A 23,717-nucleotide genomic window follows, 5' to 3' on the forward strand; every position below is an offset into this window, starting at 1 on the left:
ATAAGCAGTCCCTAACGAGAGGCTCACCTTTAGTCTCTGCTCTGCAGCTATCATGCTGTAATAAGCACAGCACTGTTCTGGTGAGACCATGGCTCTGATCTCCTCTTCCGTTGGTAAACGAAAATCAGACTTCAGCACCCACCAGTTTGAATCCATCCCTGGAAAAGATACGGGGAAATTGTTCTGAATTCTAAAGACCCAAAAGCAACAGTATAGTAAACAGACAGTGAGCCAAGAAATGCCCTAGATATGACAAAACCCCTGCTGCCAGGTTTCTTGCATCTTATGTAAGACATGCAAATACTCACGTGGACTTTACTAGCAACCAATCACCATCAAATTATCCAAAAGGCAACCAATGCCTCTAGTTACAAGATTTGGTACCTTCTTATTTTGATAGCCATCAATTTCTATTCTATTAGCTATGATTTCTCTTAACTTAAAGTCATAATTCTTTGGGATCATGAGAGCCTCAGAGAAGGCAAGTAGTCACACTGATGACCTGTACGTTTGAAGTCAGCACAGAGCTTTAGCCTCTTCCGGATGCTGCTTTCTGAATGTGAAGGAAAGGCTTTCTTTATATCTTCCATTCGGATCCTCCGTGGCCGATCTTTACTCTTCCAAAAGAGGCGGTAAATAAAAACCTGTCCAATAAGACAAATACATTTTACTAGATAAAGGATAAAAGTCCTCACCAGGGTCCCTTCCCCAACTATGCTCCGATGTGTTTTCATCTTTCTATTAGTGTGTGCGTCTTAGCCCAACTCCCACACTCCCGCCTTACCTGAAGAAAGTCTCGGATGTGCGTATTGGCCCTTTTGGAGTTAGGACCCGGAACTTCAAACAAGGGACACTGTTGGCCCACCACAAAAATATCCACTAATTCTCGAACATAGTAACCCTGCCGTGTTCGAATGATCAGGAAGTCAGTCTCTGGCATCTTATGAAGATAAATTGGAGCACGAAAGAGGTTGTTCTCAAATGCCTAATGAAAATAAACCACAAAAGTTATTTACAGAGAAGCTCTAGAAAATTCAGGCAACTACTGAAAAAGGAAAGAATTTACTTCAATCTCTATCTTTGGTCTAAAGTTATACAATAAAATAAGCAGCTGGGCAGGTGGCACATGCCTTTAATCCCAACAGAGGCAGGCAGATCGCTGTGATTTCGAGGCCAGCCTGGTCTACAAAGGGAGTCGAGGACAGCCAAGGCTACACAAAGAAACCCTGTCTCAGAAACAAGCAAGCAAACAAACCAAACAAAACCCCCCAAAAGCCCAAAAATATAGAAAACAAAACAAAAAAAGAAAACCAGGAAGATTAAGAGTCAAGGCCTGCCTTGACTGCATAGTAAATTTGAGACTAGCTGGTTGTATTAGGACCCTCCCTCCCCTGAAAAAGAAAATGGGGCTGAGAGGTGGTTCAGCGGGTCAAAATGCTTGTGGCCCAAGTATGAGAACGAGTCTGGATCCCCAGCACTCACATAAAAAGGGGAGCACAGAGGGCTATGCCTACAATCCCAGTGGGGGAAGGGAGAGGAACAGTGGAGACAAAAATCTATAAGCTCGCTGGCCTGCTAGTCTAGGCAAAGTGTGAACTCCAGGATCTATGACAGATGGTTTTATCTCAAAAAATAAGGTAGCGAGTAGTAGAGAAAGACAACCAACACTGACCTCCAGCTCTGGCTTCCACGCACACATATAAAGCACTCACATACGCACACACGCAAGCCCGCAATTACCCATAATCCCAGCACCTGCAAAGTAAAGGCAAGAGGATCAGGAGTTCAAGATCATCCTTGGTGGCGACATAGCAAGTTTGAAGGTATAGCACAGGCTATATGAGACCTTGACTCAAAAACAGAAAGTATACTGTTTAGAGTCAGAAGAAAACAGCCTTTGCCAATCAAAGTTTCTGAGCTTAAGTTTCCTTAGTGGCACAATGCAGGACACTTAAAATACCTATACTCCAGCCGGGCGTGGTGGCGCACGCCTTTAATCCCAGCACTTGGGAGGCAGAGGCAGGTGGATCGCTGTGAGTTCAAGGCCAGCCTGATCTACAAAGTGAGTCCAGGACAGCCAGGGCTACACAGAGAAACCCTGTCTCGAAAAAAAAAAAAATACCTATACTCAGGGCCGGGCGTGGTGGCACATGCCTTTAATCCCAGCACTCGGGAGGCAGAGGCAGGCGGATCGCTGTGAGTTCGAAGCCAGCCTGGTCTACAAAGTGAGTCCAGGACAGCCACGGCTACACAGAGAACCCTGTCTCAAAAAACAAAACAAAACAAAAAATGCCTATACTCCACAGGACTGCTATGAAGAATTCCATAAATTACCACAGTAATATATTCCTAACCTAAAGACACACACAAGAGATGATGACAAAATAATTTAGGGGAATAAGGTCTCACAGAAGGCCAAGGAGGCCTCAAAAATAAGGCAATCCCCCTGTATCCTCAGACTGTTGAGTACTAGGATTACAGGCATGCTGCCACCATAATCTGGCTTCAGAATATATTTTATAAATTAGCTAATTTATTAAAAATAAACTAAAACAATGAAGCTAAATATGCTAAGAGGACATAATAAGCACAATTGCACAGAAATATTTGAGATAGAAGTAAGAAGCCAGATAGGTATCTACTATTAAAAGCTTTGAATCAAGCTGGGCGGTGGTGGTGCACACCTTTAATCCCACCACTCGGGAGGCAGAGGCAGGAGGATCGCTGTGAGTTCAAGGCCAGCCTGGTCTACAAAGCAAGTCCAGGACAGCCAAGGCTACACACAGAGAAACCCTGTCTTGAAAAGCCAAACAAACAAAACAAAACAAACAAAACTTTGAATCAAAAAGTATGGGAGTCAGGAAGAAAAAAAAAAGAAAGAAAAGTATGCCCCCCCCCACATACACACATCATAACTTCCTCAGAAGAGGTAAAGAAATGGCTAAGCAGGTCAAAGTACTTGCTGCTCTATGGTGAGGCCTGGCGTCCTAATTTTAGCACGCGCATCTGACAGCTAACAAACACCCATAACTTTAGACTCAAGGAACCAGACACATTCTCTTCCACCTCCACAGGTGAACTCACATGTACGCACACAAATAATAATTCGTTTGTTTGTTTTCCAGACAGGAATTCTCTGTGTAACAGCCCTGGCTGTCCTGGAACTCACTTAGTAGACCAGGCTGGCCTCGAACTCACAGAGATCCATCTGCCTCTGCCTTCTGAATGTTGGGGTTAAAGGTGTGAGCCACCACTGTCCAGCTTAAAAGTAAATTGTTTTAAAATCCTAATGAGTGTTGGAGAGATGGCTCAGTGGTTAAGAGCACTTGCTGATTTTCCAGAGGACCCAAGTTCAATTCCCAGCACCCACATGGTAACTTACAGCTAGCTGTCTGCTACTCCAGTGCTAGGGGATGCAGTGCCTTCACACAGGCACAACAACAAATACAGGAAAGATTTTTTTTTTAAATCATTTTTTTAGAAGCCCTAATAATGACCCGGGCATGGTGGCACAGGCCTTTAATCACAGCACTCGGAAGGCAGAGACAGGTGGATCGCTGTGAATTTGAGGCCAGGACACCCAAAGTTACACAGAGAAACCATGTCTCGAAAAACCAAAACCAAACAAACAAACAAAGCCCTAATACTGAACACTAGAAAGAAGACTTCTACATTGGTGGAAAATTGAAATTCATTTTTGGGGGAGGTGGTTTTGAGACACGGTTTCAATTGCTTTGCATAAGCAAGGCTGCAGGCTTAATCCTCCAGCACTGCCTACCCACACAAACCTAGAAGGAAGTGACTAAAAAGGGAACTCTGCAGGTACATGAGCTAGCAACAGTAACAGTGAAGTAAATAAGATGCAAGAATAAAGGAGTGCCTTATTAAGACTGCTATGACATTGTCACACACCTGTAATTCTGACACCTGAGACAGAGCCAGGAGGATTGCTACAAATTCAAGGCCAGACTTGTCTATATACCAAGTTCGAGGCCACTTCTGGACTACAGAGAAAGTCCCTGTCTCAAAAAAAGAGGAGAAAAGAAAAGATTAGCATGAGAAATGAAGTAGGGGGAAGGTAGGCAGTTCTGGACACTGTCCCACATCATTTGTGCACCTCCAGAATTCTTTTTAAAAAGCTATTAACAGCCCAGCTCGGTGACACACACCTTTAATCCCTGCACTTGGGAGGCAGAGGCAGGTAGGTTGCTATAAGTTTGAGGACAGCCTGGGCTACAAAGTGAGTCCAAGACAGCCAGGGTAGCACAGAGAAAACCCTGTCTTCAAAAAGCCAAAAACAAACACACACACACACACACACACACACACACAAACACACACACAAAAAAAAGCTATTTCCAACGGACCTGACTATAACCTTCAGAAGAAAACACAAAAAGGAGCACTTTACTCTGGCAAGACTGTAAGGTTCACGTATGGTTCAGTATCATCCCAACATACCACTTTTTGCAGTAGACACAAACCCAGGGCCTTAAACAAGCTAGGTAGTATTCTACTACTGAGCTACATCACTAGCCCCTCAAACACAGTAATTCCACACAAAGAATTTCAAACACTCATAACTTATATTAATTCCTGGTGTGTTGTTTGCTTTTTGAGACATGACTTTGCTCGATTGCTGGGGCTCACTTCAAATTTGTAAGCCTGTGACTTCCTAGTACTGAGATTACAAGTACATACCACCCACAGCAGCCCTGGCTGTCCTGGAACTCACTCTGTAGACCAGGCTGACCTTGAACTCAGAGCTCCACCTGCCTCTGCCTCCCAAGTGCAGGGATTAAAGGCGTGTGCTAGCACTGCCACCACCACCACCATAGCCAGTGTGTATTTTCAAAAGCTGTTTTAGAGTAGCTCATATTTGCAATCCCAGCACTCATAAGACTGAGGATTGACCCAAAGCATGAGGTCCAGGCTACAGAGTAAATTTCAGGCCAGCGTGTGCTGTAAAGTAAGATCCTAGCTCAAAAAAGCCACACAGAGACACACTCCCACAGATCAATAAAACAAACAAACAAAAAACTTCAGTATTCTATATTTAGACTAAAAATTCTGAAAATAACATAGAGAATTATTTTTAAATAGTTTTTACATAGAAAAAAGCTTGTCTTAAATTTTAAATTATACTAATCTTTTCTTGTTTTGCTGGGTTTGGGGGTGTTTTGTTTTTTAGGACAAAGTCTCCTATATACCTACCAGACTGCCTTCAAACTTGCTACATAGCCAAGGAGGACCTTGAATTCCTCCTAATCCTCCTACCCTCCATGTCCACTGGATTATACTAATGTTTTATTTTTAATTCTTCTTTTGTATTTTTAAATGTGTATGGGTGTTTTGCCTTCATCCATGTCTGTGCACCACATGGATGGTACCCAAGGAGGCTAGAAGAAGGTTCAGGTCTCCTGAAATTAGAGTTATAGATGTTTGTGTGCTGCCATGTAGGTGCTAGGAAATCAAACTCAGTCAGTCCTCTGAGAAGCCAGTGTTCTTAACTGCTGAGTCATCTCTCCAGATCCCTCCGTTGCTGGGCGTGGTGGTGTACACCTTTAATCCCAGAGGCAGAGGTAGGTGGATCACTGTGGCAGCCTGGTCTACAAAGCAAGTCCAGGACAGCCAAGGGTACACAGAAAAACCCTGTCTCGAAAAACCCCTTTTATGAGGTATGGTCTTACTATATAGGATGATCTGGAACTCAGTATGTAGACCAGGCTGGTCTCAAGTTTTGCCTCCCAAGTGCTGAGATTAAGGGTGTGCACACCACACCCACCATCACTCCCAGGGGATTATACTACCTCACTCCTAATACACAAACAGTACCTCAGTCAACCAAAATTTCTTTAGGAGAGAAAAGACAGGAAAGAATTCTTCACCTGCAGTAACTGCCCAGGATGAAGAGAGCCCAGGAAAGGAGAGGTGTGGCAATAAACAGTTTCTCCATATTTGCAATCTGGGGCTCCAGGATCTTTTCCGGGTTTCTAGGAGAAACACAGCAAACTCAGTTAGACTCACAGAGTACATGACAGACATGTAAACTTCTATAAGCATAGCACTTGCTATTAGCAAGAGACACCACTCCTTTCTCCCAAGAAATATATATGGCAAAATACATGTTCACATATTATTACCGCATACCTAATTAGTTATATGGATCACAAAAATTTCAGGGCCTGGAGAGACAGCCCCACAGTTAAGGACACTTGTTCTTACAGAGGACCCAGGTGTGGGGTCTCATAACTAATCCACATTTCCAGTTGCAGGGGATCTGACACGCTCTTCTGGCCTCCTCAAGCACCAGGAGCACATATGTAGTGTACATACATTTGTGCAGCAAAACACTTGTACACATACAATAAATGAGTATTTTTTAAAAACACACATATAGAACATTAAAAATTTCTTTGACTATAGTCTCACCCGTTTGTAGTAGTTTTTTATCTTGGTTGCCATGCCAACTTGCATCATTAATGGTCCATTTTCTTCACTGTATTCTGCAAGAATAAGGTCGCCATCTTTGCCTGTGAGGTCTTGAGGTGTGCGCATAAAAAACATCTCTCCACCACCTGAGGCTTGCCTCTCTTGTTCTCTCATCTGTCCAGAATGAAGATAATACAGCCTATTTCCAACAGGAAGATAAACTACACACATTGATATCATCCACTCTGAGAAAATAGCAAAGTGTTCTTTACATGTTATTTTTTTCAATTTCATTGTGAAAACCTTCAAACATACCACTAAAATGGAAGGACTAGTACTCTGAATCTGAATATCTTCTCTCTCACTACTTAAACGTTTTCCCTATTTATCTGTAAATTTTCTACAGATCTAAAAGTAACCAGTTCTGAAAGCTGCAATAGTTTAGCCGTGTGTGTGCGTGTGCATGCGTGTGTGTGCACACACGCGTGAATAAGGACATTATTCTGAATAACCAAAACAAAACTATCACATCTGAGAAAATAATTCCCTAATATAATCTTAATATCCAGTATAGTCTCCCAATTTGTACCCCCAATTATCTTCTAGAACTCTTCTTCTACCCAGGATTCAATTATACCTTGGCCTTCTTTTTGATGTGCTTCAGCAAAGGCTGGACCGAGTGTGGACCTGGCTGAGATAGTGCCCCGAAGGAGTACTTTTTTAGAGGTGGACGGTGGAACTGCCGGAGTTTGATGGGTCCCATGTGGGTGGGGAAGAAGGGCTGCCTTAATTCTACAGCTGGAATTGAGTGCTAAACAGGGAACAGAAGAGTTAAAAGTAAATACTAACTCCTTCCCAGGCAACAGGTACCCCCTCCCCCAAAACACAGCAGCCATTTGTACCTGGATAATATTCCCTCCGAAAGTACCTCGAAGACCCTGTTGCTTGGGATAGTAATACTCGTCATTGGAGAGATTCCACGGATCTTTCACTTCTGGCTGAGACATGTTCTAATGACAGATCAAATAAGCCGCAGTCACACTACCGTTTCCTAATACCTTTCTGTGTTCTTCTAAATACCAAGTCCTTTTCTTTTCACAAACCTGCTGTGGCTCTTCCTTGATGACCCCTGTTTTTCCTAAGAGAATTCGACTCTTCTTCAGAGATGATTCTTTCTTACTCTCCTTGGAAGGGGAATTAGAAGTAGCTTCTTCCTTCTCATCAGGGATCTCTGAGGATGTAACAAGAAATTACCTTGGAATTGCTATCCCGAAATGCTCGTTTTCTTTCTTTCCTCCTCTCCCTTCTTCCCACCCTCTTCCCCATCCCTCTGTGTAATACTAAGAATTGAAACGAAGGTATTACACTGGCTGGGCAAGGACTCTACAACTGAGCTACATCTCCAGCCCTCTTTACCTCTTTTGCATTTTTTTTTTTTAGATAGAATCTCATTAAGTTTTCAAAGCTGCCCTAGAAAACATTCTGTAGCCCAGGCAGACCTTGAACTTAATCTTCTAGCCTTGGCCCCAAGTAACTGGGATCTATGTTACCAGGTCCAGCTATAATTCATTGCTGTTTTTCGAGTTTCTAAGTAGATCTCTTACTCCACTTCCAGACCACTTTTAGTTGGTAATTTGCTCCAACTAAACTACATGTCTGATGTCTTTTGTTTGGCTGGTTGGTTTTGAAACAGTTTCTCTGTGTAGCCCAGGCTGTCCTGGAACTCACCTTGTAGACCAGGCTAGCCTTAAGTTCTGCCTCTGCCTCCCAAGTGCTGGGATTAAAGGTGTGTACCACCACTGCCCAGCCATGTCTGATGCTGTCTTAAAAGATACAATTTTCAGCATTCCTACATGTCCTAAACAATACCCAAACACTGGAAACTGGCGGCTACGACTGCTTTTTTTGTTGTTGTTTTTGTTTTTCAAGACAGGGTTTCTCTGTGTTATCTTGGCTGTCCTGGACTTGCTTTGTAGACCAGGCTGGCCTCGAACTCACAGTGATCCACCTGCCTCTGCCTCCCAAGTGCTGGGATTAAAGGTGTGCACCACCACGCCCAGCTTCAACTGCTTTTTATAAGTCATCACCTAGCAGTTTCTAGTTTTTGACTTTTCTAACATTTTTATTTCCTCTTGCCCTTTGACATTAATAGTAAGATGTCAACGATAGAGAATATTGGTTTCTGCCATCAACACACCCAAAATCAAGTTCTCATCATTGGGATCTAGTGTCAAGACAGGAGGCTCCAAAATCCTAGGCATGGCCTGAGCATCCCAAATGATATTGTCCTCCCAACGTCCATATACCAGATCTTCATTATCAATGGGGAAAATGGAGTACCAAGGCTTATCATCATCCAATGTAGCTGCAAAACCTGGCCAAAACAAGAAAACAGTTAAAAAAAAATTAATGTTCCTTTCAGGCATGAATCTAGCAAACAGAAAAAGAACAAATATTAGGTACTCATATGACTATTCAAAAGAACCCTACTAGAGGTCATGTACATCTCACTTTGACAGAAAACACTGCTGACAAAATGTTCATTACAATATTGTTTATAATAATTAAAACTTAAACAGCTGTTGGGCGCTGCATATGCCTGTAATTCCAGCACTCAGGAAGGCAGAGGCAGGCAGATCTCTGTGAGTTTGAGGCCAGCCTAGTCTACAAAGTGAGTCCAGGACAGCTACGGCTACACAGAGAAGCCCTTTCTCGAAAAACTGAAGAAAAAAACAAACCCAAGCCCTTAAACAGCCTACTTACTAAGGGACTAGCTAAATAATTATGGTTCAGCAGGTAAGAGCACTGTCTGCTTTCCAGAGGAACCAGGTTCAATTCCCAGCACCCACATGGTAGCTTACAAATGTAACTCCAGTTCCAAGGGATCTGACTCCCTCAAAAAGACACAGACACACCCTCAAACAGGCAAAACGTTAATGCACAAAAATTAAAAATAAATAAGTCATTTAAAAATTATGGTGTGAGCCCAGCACTAAGGAGGCAAGAGGCAGGAGGATTGATATGAGTTCGAGGCCAGTCTGGTCTACAAAGTAACTCCAGGACAGCTAAGGCTTACAAAGTGAGTCCAGGACAGCCAAGGCTACACAGAGAAACCCTGTTTTGAAAAAAATAAAACAAAAATTATGGTGTGTAATATTGGTATTAAACTATGTTACCAAATAAAGCGATTATTGGAAAATAAGGAAAAAGCACTTCTAGAAACATTGTGCACAAAATATGAGACTGCAAGGAAGACTGTGAGCTTCAGGCCTGACTGGCTATACATCAAGATCTTCTATCAAAAGTACTACTTAGCTGACTTCGGTATGGTATGGTAGCACTCTCCTTTAATCCCAGAGCTTGGGAAGCAGAGATACGAGGAGGCCAGCCAGGGATGTACAGCAAGACTTTGTCTCAATAAAACAAGAGAAACTATGCAACCTATCAAGTATTTAACTAGAACTGAAGAGAAAAACCTTCTCTCAAAATTTTAAAATTTTTTAGCCAGGCCATGGTGGCGCACGCCTTTAATTCTAGGACTTGGGAGTCAGAGGCAATGGATCTCTGTAAGTTTGAGGTCAGCCTGGTCTACAGAGTGATTTCACGACAGCCAGGGCTACACAGAGAAATCCAAACCAAAACTAATACATGTTTTGAGTTGGCTGTGGTGGTGTGTATGTATAATCCCAACACTCAAGAGGTAAGTAAGGACCAAGGATAGTGAATTCTAGGACAGCCTGAGGTATATATATATACACACACACATATACATATACATACATACACACACACACACACACATATATATTACTCAAAACAAAATAAAACAAAAAACAAACCACTAATGGTGGGGGGATGGTGGTGGAGTGTGGCCTGAACTATACATTGAATCCAGGGTAACTGAGAAAATGTAGGGATTAGAGAATGATAGAAAAAAAAAAACTGATGAAACTGAAACTACCAGTGCAAATGCTTTAGAATATTTTTTAGTCAGATTTTTGTTTACTGTTCTATGTTTTTCATTTTTACCAGTGAATACCAAATATCCCATTTCATATCTTGTTTTCTTTCCATTTTAAACGTTTCCTGCTTTTGTTTTTGTTTCTTGCTTTTTGAGACAGGGTTTCTCTGTGTAGCCTTGGCTGTCCTGGACTCGCTTTGTAAACCAGGCTGGCCTTGAACTCACTGTAATCACAGTACTCAAGAGGCTAAGGTAGAAAGAAAGAAAAAGGTAAGCCTGGAGTACACATATGGCAAGCACTAGGCCAGCAAGAGATACAGAGTGAAACCAATCTCAAATATTCAATAAATCAAGTTGACTTTTTTATTTTGTTTTTTGGGTTTTTGGGTTTGTTTGTTTGTTTGTTTTTTGTTTTTGTTTTTTGAGACAGGGTTTCTCTGTATAGCCTTAGCTGTCCTGGACTTACTTTGTCGACCAGGCTAGCCTCAAACTCATAGAGATCGCCTGCCTCTGCCTCCTGAGTGCTGGGACTAAAGGCACACGCCACCATCACCTGGCTTTATTTTGGTTTTTTGTTGTTGTTGTTTGTTCGTTTTTTGAGACAGGGTTTCTCTGTGTGTGGCCTGGCTGTCCTGGACTCACTTTGTAGACCAGGCTGGCCTCGGACTCATATCGATCCTCCTGCCTCTGCCTCCCAAGTGCTGGGATTTAAGTCGTGTGCCACCAGGGCTCAGCTCAAGGTGACTTTTTAATATGTCCCTCTGATCTCACTGTTGGTCAAAGGGTTATCAAGATCACCAAGAATAATTTAGAGACTGCCAAGGACTTCTTTAAAAGTGCTTTCAAGCCAGGCATGGTGGTGCATGCCTTTAATTCCAGCAGAAGCAAGCGGGTTTCTGTGAGTTCGAGGCCAGCCTCTTCTACAGAGTGGAGTTCCAGTTCAGCTAGTGCTACACAGAGAAACCCTGTCTTGAAAAACCAAACCAAAATAAAACAAAACAAAAAATATCTTAAAAGTTCCTTCAAGGGCCAGGCATGGTAGTGCACACCTTTAATCCCAACACTAGGGAGGTTCAGGTCGAGACCATCCTGGTCTAACAAAAAGTGAGTCCAGGCCAGCCAGGACTACAGAGAAACTCTGTCTCGAAAAAACCAAGAAAAGAAAAAAAGAAAAAAAATGCTTTCAAGTCTGACTCACAGCTGCTCTGGCATAAATAGATAAGATGGAGATATTTAAAACCATTTTTCTTCTAAAAATTCATAATATTTCCCACATCATTAACATCTTATATACACGACTTTGAAAACCTACATATAAAAGTATATTAAGAGCAAACTAGCCAGGCATGGTGGCATATGCCTGTAATCCCAGCACTGAAGAGGCAGAGGCAGGTGGATCACTGTGAGTTCAAGGCCAGCCTGGGCTACAGAGTCTAGGACAGCCAGGGCTACACAGAGAAATCCTGTCTCAAAACACCAAAACAAAACAAAAAAGAGCATTATAACAGGGAAGTCAAACCAAGCATGGCAACAAACACCTGTAATCACAGCACTTGGGGCGCTTGAATTAGGAAGATGGTGAGTTTAAGTGCAGCCTGGGCTACACAGTGAGCTCCAGGTTAGCTTCAGGTATTAAACAACACCTTATCTCAACATCAATCAATTAACGAAGCTTAACCACATCCATGCAGAAGACAAAACATCAGAAAGCTATTATAACTAATAATCTTTAAAATATCAGAATTTTCCTTTGTGACACTGTTTTCATACTGTTAAGCAGTTTTTGTGGGTTTGGGTTTGGGTTTGGTTGGTTGGCTTTTTGATGCACGGTTTCTTCGTAAAGCCCTGGCTGTCCCAGGACACACTCTATAGACCTGGCTGGCCTCAAACTCATAGAGATCAGCCTGCCGCTGCCTCCCAAGTGCTGCCACCACTGCCTGGCTAAGCACAGTAGTTTTTATTTTAACTGGGTTGAGAAAAAAAAGCACACAATTTTAAAAATGCCTTTATGAACAAAAAGATTTTTAAATTCTAGATTTAAAAGCATTTCACTATCCCTCGGCTGCCTACAAGACCATGTAACTAGGATTCCTGAGATGAAGAACTGTGTTCTAGATACTGCTAGCACAGAAACACACCTTGCTGAACATTGTAAGCCATAGCATTCCTAGTCATACTGGAAGGAAGCCAGCCTGCCAAACTTGCACGCTGAGGTTTTGTTCCTTTGTGTTTGACATCCTCCCCATCCCAGATGATATCATCTTCCCAATGCAGTTGTGTCACCATTAGGAAGTTTTCATCTGCCAGGAGATCAATGCCATTGCTTTCCTCAAGTTTCCTTAATTTCTGTACAAGTAGAGAGAATAAACAATCACTCAGTACTGGCCATGAGATATCACAAGTGGTGCTTTTACAGGCTTAGTGTCAAATACCTACCTGAAATCCTAGCACTTGGGAGACTGAAACGAAGATTTCCAAGTTTGAGGTCAGCCCAGGATACACAATGAAACCTTATTTTTCTAAAAAGATTTATTTATTTATTATTACATATACAGTGTTCTGGCTGCATGTACATCTGCAGGCCAGAAGAGGGCATCAGAACACATTATAGATGATTGTGAGCCACCAACCATGTGGTTGCTGAGAATTGAACTTAGGACCTCTGGAGGAGCAGTCAGCGCCCTTAACCTCTGAGCCATCTCTCCAGCCCTGAAACCAAAGCCAAAGATTGGCCATGCATGGTGGTACAAGCCTTTGATCCAGCACTTGAGAGGCAAAAGCAGGAGGATCTCTGTGAGTCCGAGGCCAGCTCAGCCTACAATGGAAGTCCAGGACAGCCAAGGCTACACAGAGAAACCCTGTTTCAAAAAAGAAAAAGCCAACGATTTGGGGGGGGGGGTGCTGGTGAGATGGCTCAGAGGTTAAGGGAACTGATTACTCTTCCAGAGGTCCTGAGTTCAATTCCCAGAAACCACATGGTGACTCAAAACCATCTATTATGTGATCTAATGCCCTCTTCTGGCCTGCAGGCATACATGCAGGCAAGCTGTATACGTAATAAATAAGCCTTTAAAAAAAACAAACAAACTAGGACTGGGAACGTAGCTCAGAGGTAAAGTGCTTGCCCAGCACATGCAAAACTCTGGGATCGATCTCCAGCACATACAAAAAAATGTTTTTTATGCAAACTGACTGATAGTGAAAAAATAACTGCCTCCTCTCCAACTCTTCCTTTTGAATAGCACCCACATTTCAAAAGTAGAATCCTTAAAATAGGGCCTAGTTAAAGATGATATGCCCTACTAAAGGAATAAATCTACTAAAGGTTCTACCCAAGAACTTCCCAGCTGAGAAACTTGTAAACCTGCTAGACCCCTAAGCACACTGAGTCCTCCCTGATGCACCAGAGTTGCTTACCTGCATCATGTTGCATTTTGTTGTAGGTTCCTGCTCAGCCTTCCTTATTTTGAAACCATAGTCAAACCCACTGCCATCTTCAGGGACACCTAGCATATCGTACCACAGCCGGGCAGGCCCATAGCGCCACTCTGCCACTCTTGGTTTAGTATCCATCACTTTATCTGTGTCTCCAGTTGACTGGGAAAACTTTGACTCCACGGGTGCCATCATTGTGATCTGCAACAGAGTCAAAGATGTAGAGGTTACCCATTCCAAATGACTTAAAGCTACAGAGAACTAACAATTATAAGGTGATTTCGGGGAGCCACAAGGATGATTCCTGAACAGGAATTTTTACCTGGAGTTAGGACATGAAAAAAAAAAAAACCAACAGGTATATCATGGCATGCTCTGTTCACGAGTCCAAGTTTTACATTTAGCCATCTACCCTGCCTTGCCCTACCCACCAAATATCTTTCTGTTACAACAGGGATTCAATTCATAATTATTCATTGACGGGTAGCAAAGAACTCATAATGCTAAAGTGTCGGTTCCGACTTTGACACACACTAGACAGCTTTCTTCATGCCCCCTTGTGGACTTTGAATCCCATGTCTACTTTGCCTACTTCATCATCAGAGAGACACTGCTCTGGAGGTGGTGGTGGAGCATAGTCATAGTTCCACAGAGGTTTCTGGTTGACTTCTAATCCTACTGAGCAGTCCTCCTGGATCTGCTCTTCCTGCACAAGTTCACGGTGCTTCTTTTTCCTCTTTCTCCGAGCACTCCTCCAAACAGATGGGACATTCTTTCCTGGCCCAAAAAGTCGCAAAAAGCGTAACACCTAGAACACAGAACAAGATTTAGTGTCTGAAAAACTCTCAAGTCATCTATTCAATTACAGAGCAAAAAAATGAAGGAGTGCTAAGTTCAGACCACAAAACTTTTGTCCCTGAATAGGACAATTTCTTCTTTTCTTTTTTCTTTCTTTTTCTTTCTCTTTTTCTTTCTCTCTTTTTCTTTCTTTCTCTTTTTCTTTCTTTCGTTGTGGTGCTAGGATTTGAACCTAGGCACTTGCATTCCATCGATGAGTTCCAGTCTCGATCCTTAGCTTTGTTTTACTTTTCTTTTGTGCGACAGGGTCTTGCTATGCAGCCATGGCCTAGAACTCTCTACATAGAGCATGCTGGCCTCAAACTCGGAGATCTACTTGCCTCTGCCTGGGTTTAAAGGCGTGCACCACCATACCTGGCTAGTCTTCAGTTTCTTGAGACAGGGGTCTCACTAAGCTGCCCAGGTTGCTCTTGAACTCACGCTGAAGCCCAGGAAGCCTTCAACTTATGATCCTCCTGCTTAGCCTCACTAGTAGCTGGGGCCAAAAGTCTATGCTACTAGGTTGGATGTGGTGCTTTGAAAGAGAATGGCCCCCACAGACTCATATATTTTTTAAGGTTTTGTTCCCAGTTAGTGCAACTGTTCGGGGAGGATTAAGGGGTATGGGGGTATGGCTTTATTGGAGAAAGTGTGTAACTGGGGGTGGGCTTTGAGGTTCCAAAAGCCCAGGCCAGACCCAGTCTCAACCTCTCTCTGCCTGCAGATCCAGACGGAAGCTCTCAGCTACTGCTTAGATGCCATGCCTGCCACTGTGCTCTCTGTCATAATATTCATGGATTAACCTTCTGAAACTATAAGAAAGCATCCAATTAAATAAGTTGCACTGTTCATGGTATCTCTTCATAGCAATGGAACAATAACTAAGACACTTGGTCTACTTTTCATTTTAACTGGAATTTTACTTTTCAGCCATGTATTTCTCTCTTTTTTTCTCTCTCTCAGTCTGTGTGTGTGTGTGTGTGTGTGTGTGTGTGTGTGTGTGTGTACGTACATGCCATAATGCATGTGTGGTATGTGTGGAGGTCAGAGGACAAGTCTAAGGAGTTGGTTCTCTCCAACGTGTGTGTGTGTGTGTGTGTGTGTGTGTGTGTGTGTGTGTGTGTGTGTGTGTGTGTGTGTGTGTATACATGCCATAATGCATGTGTGGAGGTCAGAGGATACATCTTAGGAGTTGGTTCTCTCCAACCAATTTGTGGGATACAGGGTGCAAACTCAGATTATCAGGCATGCATGCAAGTGTCTCTACTCAATGAACCATCTCACCAGCCACTAACAGGAAACGTCAGTTACTGCTGGTTTTTGAGACAGGTCTCTTTACATAGCCTTGGCTGTCCTGGAACTCCTTATGTAGACCACAGTGGCCCTCATGTCTCCACCTCCCAAGTTGGGATTAAAGGCGTGCACAACCACATTTGGCAACAGGACGGTTTTTAATGCAAACATTCTAAGCCACATTCCCTATGAATACATACAGCTTCAAAAAAAAAAAAAGATCTAATACAGCACGAAAAGTTCCTACATAAACAATCATCTGCCACTGAATAAGAACACGATTACATCTCACGCACTGTACATTCAACATTATAACAACAGAACTTGGAATCTGGAAAAAGTCAGTTTTCACTATGGACATTCTCCATACAAAGTACCTTTCCAGGCCTAAATTCTGGAAAAAGTTCTGTGACACTTGGCAACAGCTTGGTGGCATCATGCTGCATAATCCCGGCCAATGGTAGAGTTAGCTTTCCATCCTTAGATTCTGCCTGTGTTGCTTCCTGAGGTCCCACCTCAGATTCTGAGTCAGAGGAACTACTGAAGTCCACTTTCTCTGAGGCCAAAGAGGAAGGGGCAATGATGGAGGGCAAGATGATGCCTTCTCCATCTTCAGACACTGCAACAAGGAAGAGAAACCCCTTTGACATGTAACTGTAAACACACTTCCTCAAATTCAGCCAACACCCTCTTCTCAGCTAATATGCACAGTTCTGTGGCAGGGGATGCAGTCCCAAGCACCCAGATTACTAGTATGCAGGCCAGAAAACGCATTCAGCTTATTATTTCCCACCATCCCCAACTCACCTTCGACCTGGTACCCTAGGGTTGTGATGAGAGAAAATAAACACTATTACTACATTTACTACTTTCCATAAATGACTAATACTGTGCCCAGTATTGTGATGAATAGCAAAATTATATTAATACTTCACATTAATCAGGCCCTGTTATGTTCCAGTTCAGAGATCTACATGATAGAGAATTGTTAAAAGCCCACAGAATAAAAACTAAATTCTATACACAAAGTTAAATAACATTTACCCTGTAAACTAAAGAAAACAGCTCAAAGCTTCACCTGGAGGAATTTAGGTTAATACAGCCTCAAAATATAGAAGGCCAAGACTGGGCATGGGGACATACACCTTTGATCGTAGCACTCAGAAAGCAGAGGCAAGCAAATCTCTGTTGAGTTCAAGGCTGGCCTGGTTTACACAGACTTCCAGGCCAGCCAGGGATACACAGTGGTACCCTGTTTAAAAAAAAAAAAAGAGAGAGAGATGCTGTTCTTTCCCTATTGTCTAACCTATGACAGGATTAATACTGTTACAGGGATAAGAATGGTAAAATGACAACTCAAGACTGTTATCAATCTTTGAAAATCTCAGAATACAGGTGATGCCGCATTCCAGTAGATGGTTTGATTTCTCAGACAGTGCCTTGTTACACAGTCCTGTCACCCTCCTGCCTTCGGAGTACTGAGAACATACTTAAGCGTACACTACCATGCTCTGATTAAAAGGTTTTTTAAAACACGTAATTTCCAAATATGACTATATAATTCAGTTATGTCAGACACTCCTGGAGGAACAAAGAATGTGGCAGCTCATACATGTAATCCCAGGACTAAGGAGGCAGAACACAAGAGTGCTGCAGGTTCGAAGACAGTCTGGCCTATTATTGAAAACTCCAACGAGGGGCTTCATAGCGAGACCCTGTCTTTAAAAAAAGTTCTTAGAAAACTCTTCTGCATTGAACACTCCAAAAGAATCAGGTAACTAGGTAACTGTGATGGGCAGCCTAATTTAAGAAGTACTGAGTTAAATTTCTTTTATTTTCCTTCCTTCCTTTCTTTTTTCTTTCTTCCTTGTTTTTCTGTGTAGCCTTGGCTGTCCTAGACTTGCTTTGTAGACCAGGCTGGCCTGAAACTCACAGCGATCCACCTGCCTCTGCCTCCAGAGTGCTGGGATTAAAGGTGTGTGCCACCACACCCAGCTAAATTACTATTTCTTGACTGTGTGCTATTGAACTTCTTTAAAATTTCTATTCAATATCAATTTTTGACAGTATATAAAATTTCTTCTAGGAAGTGCCATCCTTTTCTAACAGATATTTTCTAAAAGCTCCTTAAACATGCCAAAAGCCTGGTTTTATGAATAGAAACTCTTTCCTAAAAGCAAAGTAGACCATTTTTACTTACCACCAGTAATACCATCTTGGTCCTTCTCTTTCTTCACTGGTCCTAGGGGTGGAGGTGGAGGAGGCATCAACTTGCAATCAATATCTTCACAATCAGCATCATAGTCATCTTCATCATAATCTGGCAAACCCAAGCAGATCTCCTTAGTATGAAGACTGATATACAATACCCTTGAGCTCCCTTCAACTCTAAAGAATTGAAAGCACCACAGAAGTACTACATACCTTTTAAAAATACACAACAGTCTTGTGTGTGTGTGTGTGTGTGTGTGTGTGTGTGAGAGAGAGAGAGAGAGAGAGAGAGAGAGAGAGAGAGAGGCCTTTAATCTCAGCACTCAGGAGGCAGAAGCAGGTAGATCTGTTTTGAGGCCAACCGGGGATACATATATGAAAAAACAGGGAACAAAACACAGTAGCTTCTGCCTTCAGAAAGATATGGTATAGACAAATGCTCATCTCTCACATGGGGTCGTATGAGAGCTTCCAGGAATTGTTTGAAACCTTTCCCCTATCATGCTAGGTTTAGTTTTCCACCTTGTTCCATCTCCTAATTGAATATTCTTCCCAACTTAAAATAAAATTAAAAAAAAACAAGCGGGGCATGGTGGCGCACACCTGTAATCCCAGCACTCGGGAGGCAGAGGCAGGTTGATCTCTGTGAGTTCAAGGCCAGCCTGGTCTACAAAGCTAGCCCAGCACAGCCAGGGCTACACACAGAAACCCTGTCTCAGAAAAAAATTAAACAAACAAACAAACAAACTGGATTTTCTTCACAGTTCCTAAATCCTTGTTACATCTTTTCTGCCTCTATTTTGGCAGCTGGTTATTCTTTTCAGTTGTTTTGTTTTGTTCTTTCGAGACAGGGTTTCTCTTGTAATCCTTGCTGTCCTTCACTCGCTTTGTAGACCAGGATGGCCTCGAATTCACAGTGATCTGTGACCTCTGCCTCCCCCAGTGCCGGGATTACAGGTTTATGCCACCACGACCAGCTCTTTTCAGTGTTTTTTTTAACTATTGGCAATACTCAATAATTGGTCCTGAGCAATTTTGGTTTGGTTTGGTTTTTCCCTTTTTTTTTTTTTCTTTCGAGACAGAGTTTCTCTGTGTTAGCCTTGGCTGTCCTAGACTCACTTTGTAGACCAGGCTGGCCTTGAACTCACAGCGATCCGCCTGCCTCTGCCTCCCGAGTGCTGGGATTAAAGGCGTGCGCCACCACTGCCCAGCTTCGGTTTGGTTTTTCAAGACAAGATTTCTGTGTAGTCCTGGCTGTCTTGGAACTTGCTCTGTATATGAGGCTGGCCTTGAACTCAGAGATCAACCTGCCTCTGTCTCCCAAATTCTGGGATTAAAGGTAAGCACTACCATGACTGGCTAAAGGTCAGTCGTGTATTTTATGTATATAGACACTTTGTCTTTATGTGCATCTATACACCAGAAGATGGCATTGGATCCCATTATAGATGGTTGTAAATTGCCATGTGGTTGCTGGAAATTAAAACTTAAGACCTCTGGAAGAGCTCTTAACTGCTGGGGCATCTCTCCAGGCCTCCATATGTTGTTTTCAATGTTCTGACACAACGTCTCATGCACCCTATGTATTGGCATTACAGGTGTGCTACAGGGCTAATTAACTATGAAGGCTTGTTGTTGTTGTTGTTTGGTTTTTCAAGACAGAGTTTCTCTGTGTAACAGCTCTGGCTGTCCTGGAACTCACTCTGTAGACCAGGCTGGCCTCGAACTCACAGAGATCCACCTCCCTCTGCCTCCCAAGTGCTGGGATTAAAGACATGCACCACCACCCCACTGCTATAAAGTGTTTTAATCTACAACTCAACAGCCTAAAATCTAAAATTCGAATGGTAACAATGAACAACATCATCTAAATTTTGAGCAGTGAAGTATCACAGGACAATTCAAAGAATAAACTGTAACCGACAGCTAGACGTGACTCTAAAATTCAGATAACAGACGTTACCTTATGGTACCACACTGTTTATCAAAGTTTATCACAAATGCCAAATGGTCCATCAATGCCCTACGAACTGACTTAAATCAGTCAAGTTCTGCTAACTGCAGAACATCTAAAAAGTTCTACACCTTTTCAAAGTTCTCCAGAGTTCAAGTTATCTTTATCTCATAGAGGGTTAAGAAATAATAAAGTCAAGCCAGGTGGTGATGGTGCATGCCTTTAATCGTAGCACTTGGGAGGCAGACACAGATGGATTTCTGAGTTCAAGGCCACTCTGGTATAAAAAGTGTTCCATAACAGCCAGGGCTACAAGAAGAAACCCTGTCTCAAATCCTGTGCCAAAACACATTTGCTCACTGACATGAGATTGTAGATTTAATCCTTCTGAATCTATAAACTCTTTGATGGCAAAAACTGGGCTTGTTTTAATCCCTAACTTTGAAGAGAATCTCAAACCTACAGGCACTTAAATATATCAGATGACAAGAAATCATTATCACCCTTGTCATTAATCAACAATTTGAGACTGAATATTACAAAAATAAATGTCTGAGTTTGGTTTAAAAAAAAAAGAAGAAAAGAAAGCTGGGCGGTGGTGATACACGCCTTTAATCCCAGCATTCAGGAGGCAGAGTCCAGTCGGGTCTACAAAGTGAGTCCAGGACAACCAAGGCTACACAGAGAAACCCTGTCTCAAAAAACCAAATCCAAAACAAAACAAAACATACACCACTCCCCCCCCAAAAAAGCAAGCACCCTACTTGGAACTGAACTGACAATGGGAATAGCAGACAGAGCAAACATATAGGCAGTCAAGAACAATGGCAGAAATCACGCATAAAAGTCAGAGTCCAAGCCGGGTGTGGTGGTGCACGCCTTTAATCCAAGCGGAGGCAGGCGGGTCACTGTGAGAAATCATCTTTAATCCCAACACTTGGGAAACAGGCAAGTGGCTCTCTATGAGTTCAAGACCATCTCACATATATAATGAGTTCCAGAACACACAGGGCTATGTTGAGAGACCCTGTCTCTGAAAAAACAAAAACAAAGAGAATCACCTTCATGGCAAAGGGGTTGCAAGCTCCCCATTGTCTGCTGATATCTTCGGCTTTCATCTTCTGCCACCTCATTGATGTCTGAATAGTCCACAGCATCTTCTCTACTCCTAATCCATCCTATGGACCAAAAAAAAAAAAAAAAAAAAAAAAAAAGAAAAGAAAGGCAAGTAATTATTACTTCCTTAGATAATCCACACTTAAAAGTAGGTGTGTGATAGCTAGCCTCCTCCCCTGACCCACAGGATAGTCCCCATGGCCCATACATCACCTTCATCATTTACCAAGGTACCGTCAGCCCCAGCCAATTCTTCATTTGCCGTGAGTTCAGTGATCAGGCTGCCCAGACCCAAAGCCCCCAGGCCTGCAAGATGCTTCTTACACTCCTGAAAAAGGGACAGCATGAGAGTCGAAAGTAACAACTAAACCGGAAGATCCAACAGTTATTTATTTCCCTCGCTCATAACAAAGTCACAAATACATTTGAGAAATGATTCCACAATGTGCTCAAAAGAACATCACATTCAAGAACTGTACAGGAAATCCACTAAACTCCATATAGAGCGGATGCAAAGGACGCGGGTTCCATGTACAGATCAGCCAAAGCCAAAACAGCAACGTTCCAAGACAGCGTGGTTCACAAAGCAAGTCCAGGACAGCCAAGGCTAACACAGAGAGAGACCCTGTCTTGAAAAACCAACCAGCCAAACAAACAAAAAGACTCTTCGAGAAGGATCCTACACAGCAGCGATTCTGATCACTTTACTAGGTTTAATTATAGTTTTTCCATCCCGGGCAAGTAGAATGCTAGTGACAGCCACTTAACTGTTTTCCTGTTTTCTCTCTAGACTTCATCAGACTTGAGCCGCCCCCGCCTCCACTATTCCCCAAACCCAGGACAAGGAGGGCTGTTCCTCTGCATCCCCAGAACCGGCTGTAACGCCCTCTAATTGCCGGTTCCTACACAGCCTCCACTCTTCCACTACCAGCCTCACCGCCCTCCGTCTCGGGCCCCTGCCCACGCCTCCGCCCCTGCCCACGCCTCACATCATCCAAGACGCTTTCGCCCTCCAGCTGCCCTGCTCCATTGATGTTGCCGAACAGGAACCCGGTTAGAGAAAATGGGCCTCCTCCAGCGGAATCTTCATCGCTGTCTGTGTCTGACATGATGGCGGCACGTCTGCCGGCATCGGTCGCCGGCAGCAGCGCAGCACAGCCTGGCCCCATGGGCCGGAAACAAACACGTCAGTCGTCTGTCGTCAGTCGCACAGTAGTGACTAACCGAGCTTGACCCGCCCAGTCCGGAAGTTGAGAAGAAAACCGGAAAGACCTGGCTGGCCCACGAGATCAGCGTCTAAGGAGGACTTCTTCATTAACTGTTTTTGATTGGTCCAACCAAGATCAGGAGGCTGGGTAAATGGAAGGTGATTGGTTAAAAAAATAAACCGCTCAGTCCCGCCCGCCAACGGGCGGCTAGGGTAAGAGCGGCATATTTTCCTCCAATAAAAAATAAGTTCTGAGGTCACATGACCTCGCCCCCGGGCCCCCCCCCCCCCGAGAATCGGGGGGTCACCGATTCAATACAAGGAAGTAAGGATTCGAGCAGGTTTTTCCGGTTTGAGCCGATCCCCAAAGGGCCATTAATTTACATCTTCCCAAAGCAAAATGTTTAGTTTGGTAAAAATGAGCAACCGGAACATCGAGATTCACAACGTTTAACATTTTCGTAGTTTTTTGGTTAATTAGGGCACTTGTGGACAAGACCCTAGGGTTGATAACCAGCGCCAAAATATATTAATGAATGAATAATGAAAAGCTGGAGGAGAGAGTGAGAGGGGTGGAGGGGCAGTGAGACAGTGAAAGGGAGAAAATATAAAAGGCTGGAGAGCCGGGCGGTGGTGGCGCACGCCTTTAATCCCAACACTCCGGAGGCCGAGGCAGGGTGACTACTGTGAGTTCGAGGCCAGCCTGGTCTACAAAGTGAGTCCAGGACAGCCAAGGCTACACAAAAATAAAACAAAACAACAACAAAGAAAACATACAAAAGTAGACATTTTATGTTTCAGCCCTCCACAAAGTGGCACACAAAGAGTCCTTGGAATTGGAGCATCTTCTTTGTTTCCAAACCCGGGATTTATTCAAGGTTCCTACTTTGGATTATTTGTGCAGGTTTCTTTGTTCTTGTTTTCTTTGTTTTGAGACAGGGTCACATTTAATTTTCCTGGCCTTGAGTTTTCCATTCTCTTGCCTCAGCTTCCTAACTGAGATGACGATGACAGGCCTTTGCCACCAAGTTCAGCCCTGCAATTACATTTGATCTCTTTCTTTCAGTGTATGCAGGGGAAGGTTTTTTTTTTTAAGATTTTATTTTTTAATTTAGGGGTGTGTGTGTGTGTGTGTGGAAGCATCTGCAGTGCCGTTGTCTACAGAGGCCAGAGATGACCGCCCCTGGAGTTGGAGTTCCAGGTAGTTGTGCACTGCTTGATTGTGAGTACCAAGAACTGAATTCAGGGCCTCAGGAAGAGTAGTAGCAAGC

General features: G+C 43.2%; 1 protein-coding gene across 4 annotated transcripts in view; it reads right to left on the reverse strand.

Moving 5' to 3' along the window:
* Positions 1 to 23,717, reverse strand: part of TAF1 (TATA-box binding protein associated factor 1) — an 85,645-nt gene that overhangs the window by 56,364 nt on the left and 5,564 nt on the right. For 3 of the 4 annotated variants that reach the window (XM_084790999.1, XM_084790998.1, XM_084790996.1), the window contains exons 2-19: positions 22,229 to 22,590; positions 21,453 to 21,567; positions 21,185 to 21,301; positions 18,159 to 18,278; positions 16,766 to 16,780; positions 16,336 to 16,577; positions 14,421 to 14,636; positions 13,811 to 14,029; positions 12,532 to 12,739; positions 8,630 to 8,806; positions 7,536 to 7,663; positions 7,335 to 7,442; positions 7,070 to 7,243; positions 6,433 to 6,606; positions 5,889 to 5,993; positions 785 to 985; positions 503 to 644; positions 28 to 158 (exon numbers count right to left, since the gene is read on the reverse strand). In XM_084790999.1, coding sequence (XP_084647125.1) covers positions 28 to 158; positions 503 to 644; positions 785 to 985; positions 5,889 to 5,993; positions 6,433 to 6,606; positions 7,070 to 7,243; positions 7,335 to 7,442; positions 7,536 to 7,663; positions 8,630 to 8,806; positions 12,532 to 12,739; positions 13,811 to 14,029; positions 14,421 to 14,636; positions 16,336 to 16,577; positions 16,766 to 16,780; positions 18,159 to 18,278; positions 21,185 to 21,301; positions 21,453 to 21,567; positions 22,229 to 22,408 — 2,772 coding nt within the window. In that variant the 5' untranslated portion in view covers positions 22,409 to 22,590. The remainder of the gene's footprint in view (positions 1 to 27; positions 159 to 502; positions 645 to 784; positions 986 to 5,888; positions 5,994 to 6,432; positions 6,607 to 7,069; positions 7,244 to 7,334; positions 7,443 to 7,535; positions 7,664 to 8,629; positions 8,807 to 12,531; positions 12,740 to 13,810; positions 14,030 to 14,420; positions 14,637 to 16,335; positions 16,578 to 16,765; positions 16,781 to 18,158; positions 18,279 to 21,184; positions 21,302 to 21,452; positions 21,568 to 22,228; positions 22,591 to 23,717) is intronic. The other variant, XM_084790997.1, reaches the window with a different exon arrangement.

Source organism: Acomys minous (genome assembly GCF_964271855.1).
Source record: "Acomys minous genome assembly, chromosome: 7".
In the NCBI taxonomy this organism is placed as follows: domain Eukaryota; kingdom Metazoa; phylum Chordata; class Mammalia; order Rodentia; family Muridae; genus Acomys; species Acomys minous.